This window comes from Triticum dicoccoides, chromosome 1B (genome assembly GCF_002162155.2).
Source record: "Triticum dicoccoides isolate Atlit2015 ecotype Zavitan chromosome 1B, WEW_v2.0, whole genome shotgun sequence".
Lineage (NCBI taxonomy): Eukaryota > Viridiplantae > Streptophyta > Magnoliopsida > Poales > Poaceae > Triticum > Triticum dicoccoides.
Genome location: NC_041381.1, coordinates 294,563,056 through 294,566,359, shown reverse-complemented (window position 1 = coordinate 294,566,359; position 3,304 = coordinate 294,563,056). Strand labels below are relative to the sequence as shown.

At 54.2% G+C, this 3,304-nt stretch overlaps 1 protein-coding gene across 2 annotated transcripts; it reads right to left on the bottom strand.

Moving 5' to 3' along the window:
* Positions 1 to 244: 244 nt before the first annotated feature.
* Positions 245 to 3,280, bottom strand: LOC119331701 (beta-glucuronosyltransferase GlcAT14A-like). Of its 2 annotated transcripts, none has more exons than XM_037604868.1 (4): positions 2,526 to 3,280; positions 2,330 to 2,405; positions 2,065 to 2,195; positions 245 to 1,045 (listed from the first exon to the last, which is right to left on the bottom strand). In XM_037604868.1, exons 1-4 carry the CDS (start codon positions 3,052 to 3,054, stop codon positions 336 to 338), a joined length of 1,446 nt encoding a protein of 481 aa, XP_037460765.1. In that variant the 5' UTR covers positions 3,055 to 3,280; the 3' UTR covers positions 245 to 335. The 2 variants fall into 2 exon arrangements, with proteins under 2 accessions (XP_037460765.1, XP_037460772.1); XM_037604875.1 differs by having other exon boundaries at positions 248 to 1,013; positions 2,526 to 3,278.
* Positions 3,281 to 3,304: the final 24 nt, after the last annotated feature.

The following is a 3,304-nucleotide window of genomic DNA, read 5'->3' as shown; positions in this document are numbered from 1 at the left end:
GCGAGATGGCGGGTGGCTTGCTCTGGTGGCCGGTGCTCCTTGGTCGTGGCTACATGCGTCGAGACGGGGAGAGGATAGGGATGTTGTGCAGTCCGTGATGTCGTGTGCTATCTGCATGAGATTCAGAAGAGGATGCGCCAGGTGGGCTCGGGCTGGGCGGAAGATGCATAGCAGATAAAAAAAAATCGTCAAATTTCTGGGCGGGCCATGGCCCAGTTCGGCCCCTACAGAGCTCCGCCCCTGATCCTGTCAAATATGTAATCGTGTTAGCCCATGAATTATTGTTACACGTCCTGTGTTACTCTGCGAGATTGCACCATCTCAGCCAAAATTGCCTATGGTATCCCTTTTCTCTCTTTCTGTATGTACATGACACATTTGATCGGATCATCAGAGTTAGACCACGTGGACGTTGTAGAAGGTGGATCACCTACACTGCTGCTTCCTGAAGTTTCTTCCGGACAACATCTTGTTGAGAATGACCCTGAGCCTTCTTGACCCAGCGCCGGGCTTGATGGCCCCCTTCCTGCTGGGTTCCCAGGGGTTGGAGCACAGCCCCACCTCCCCCTCGGAGCACCACCCGCCGTAGCTGAAGAACTGCCCGCCGTGCCTAGCAGCAGAGCCAGAGGCGGCGTGATCATCGTGATCAACGTCGTCGTCGTCGCGGGGCGGCGGTCTGCGCTTGAGGATCTCCCGGTCGATCCTGTCGAGCACGAAGTCGCCGTCCCTGAACTTGCGGGCGAAGGCGGCGCTGCTGAGCACCATCCGGCGGTAGTCCTTGGGGCCGAGGTAGAGCGGGTGCTGCTTGGGCGGCGTGTCCCACCGGATGAAATGCAGGTCGCTGTTGACGGTGGCGTTCCGGAACTCGCGGGAGTTGCAGGCCACCGTCTGGAAGTAGAACTCCGGCGAGGAGACGAGGTTGGCGTGGTAGAGCAGCAGCGTCCGCGCCAGGTTGTCCCATCCCACCACGCAGTACTCCGCGAAGCGCCGCGACAGCATCGTCCACGCCGACCCTGCGCATGCACATGCGTGCGTCCATCAATCACTGGTTGTTTTTAGTATTACCTCCCTTCCAAATTATAAAATATAAAATATAATGCTTTTGTTTCAACTTTGACTATAAATTTAACCAACGACACCGACTGCGGCGTGAACAAAAGTTATACCGGTGAATTCATATTCAAAAGAAGTTTTCAATTATATCATTTTTTCTTTCATCACAATCGGCCTCGTTGGTTAAATTTATGGTTAAAATTAGACCTCGGAAAGCGCAGGAACACTTTAACTCGTTGGTTAAATTTATAGTTAAAATTAGACCTCGGGACGGAGTGAAGTGAAGGGAGTATAGAATTTGAGAAATCTTTTTGGTTTTCGTGCTGCTGTCGCCGTCCGTGGAGGAGAGTACAATTTCTAGAGAAAAATTGCCTGTGGTACTGCCCGCACGATTGGATGTCGGCATACCCCTACCTGCCGTTTCTTGGAAGCAATCGACGAACAAAGCAAAAGGTGGAGTACTCCAGCTTTTTGCTTCGCCAGCACATTCGCGGCTCGCTGTGCTGCCTGAATTGTCTACCAAGAACACACACAATACTAGCATTGGAAACAATCATCGATTCAGATCTGTCTGTCTGCAAATGCACGCAGCACACAAGCTCCTGCTCGATCCGTTGACCAGATCGATAAGTTTTTTTTATGCCAATTTTGTCCGTCCATACCAGTACTCTACTAGTAGGTCAGTAGCACTCGTGACGTCTCGTGCTAGTAGCATTTGCTTAGAAGACTAATTGAAGTCTCGGAGCCAACAACCAGGCGTTACATGCCAGCAATGGCATCGCCATCCTAAAAAAAAAAAAGCAATGGCATCGCCGTCACATGGACACCTCAAAATAATGGTACGGGCCCGTACCTATCATCAAGCATTGACTAAAAAAGTTATGCTTATCGGTAGCCAGCACAACACGCATACTAGTAGGAGTAGTACTTCTCTAGCATTTCGTTCTTGCAGGTCTGCGAAATGTTTAGGTGCTGAGATCAAAGGCGTGGTGGAATGGAGTGGAATGTTACCGGTGAAGAGCTTGAAGGCGGTGGGAAGTCCCCGGCGGTTGGTGGTGATGTTAGGCGACGGGCGGAGGAGCTCCGACCGGTCGGCCTGGTACAGCGCCGTGTCCAGGATCACCGGCCGCGCCCGCTTCTTTCTGCATAGCTACCGCGTTTCAAATTCGATTCAATACTTTCTTATCTTACACTCAACCATCCCGCCGATCCATCCATCTCCACGAAACAGATTAATTAAACTTAAAGAAGAAACTGGTTACTAGTAAGTTCTTACATCTTCCAGCCCAGGTGGCTGGTGTGCTGTATGAAGTTGAGATCCCTCGGCAGCCGCGAGAACGCCTCCATCAAATCTGCAAATCACCCACACAAAGCAAAATCCAAACTCAGAATGAATTCACACATACCATAGCATAGGAGTAGTAGCATAATCGCAGTCGCAGTGGAGATTAATCCGTGGTGCGGATACGGACCGTCCTGGGTGACGAGCGGATAGTCGGAGGCGCTGAGGTTGACGAACCAGTCCCAGCGGCGGCCGACGCGGAGGAGCACCGCCATGGCGTGGAGAGTGGTGGACAGCATGGTCGGCCCGCGGTAGGTGACGAGGTTGGGCTTCCCGACGATCCACACGTTCCCCACGCGCCCGTACACGGGCTGCCCGGACACCAGCTCAGCCAGCCGGCGGTGCTCCTCGGCGGGGGCATCGCGGTCCAGGTGCAGCAGGTAGCTGTTGGCCGGGTGGTACAGCGCCGCCAGCAGCCTCGTCGCTCGCTCCGCGTCCCCCGTCGACGCAGAGATGAGGTACGCGAACGACACCGGGTAGCCGCCGCCGTCCTTGGCCGCCGTGAGGAACGGCCACTCCTTGGCGGACGATGGGCCGAGCCTGCCGCTGGTGAGCAGGACCGAGGGGAGAAAGAGGATGGAGACGACGAGGAGCGCCGTGAAGACGGCGGAGATCGCCACCTCCCTGCCGCCGCTCATCGCCAACCCCCGAATCCTCATCCACGCGCACGCATCTACTATGAATTCCTCCTCCTCCTGCGTCTTTGCTTCTACCAATCTGGCGATGTTTCTTTCTTCTTGAGTGAAAGTAAAGCAATGACAGCGGACGCTCTTCTCTCTCTTCCCACTTAGAGAGATCTAGTTATTCCTGTTACGGGGAAAAGGTGAACAGTGACCGACGGGAGGCAGCGCGAGCTTGGTGTTGGAGTTGGAGGAGAGGTGGCTGCTCAGCTTCAGCTGGAAGTGGCTC

Bases quoted from the DNA above. Each gene is read 5' to 3' on its own strand.
- LOC119331701 (XM_037604868.1), bottom strand. From the start codon at position 3,054: ATGAGGATTCGGGGGTTGGCGATGAGCGGCGGCAGGGAGGTGGCGATC. The intron at 2,196-2,329 runs GTAAGAACTTAC...GTAGCTATGCAG, and splicing joins AGCCACCTGGGCTGGAAGAT to AAAGAAGCGGGCGCGGCCGG. The intron at 1,046-2,064 runs GTAACATTCCAC...AAAAACAACCAG, and splicing joins CGCCTTCAAGCTCTTCACCG to TGATTGATGGACGCACGCAT.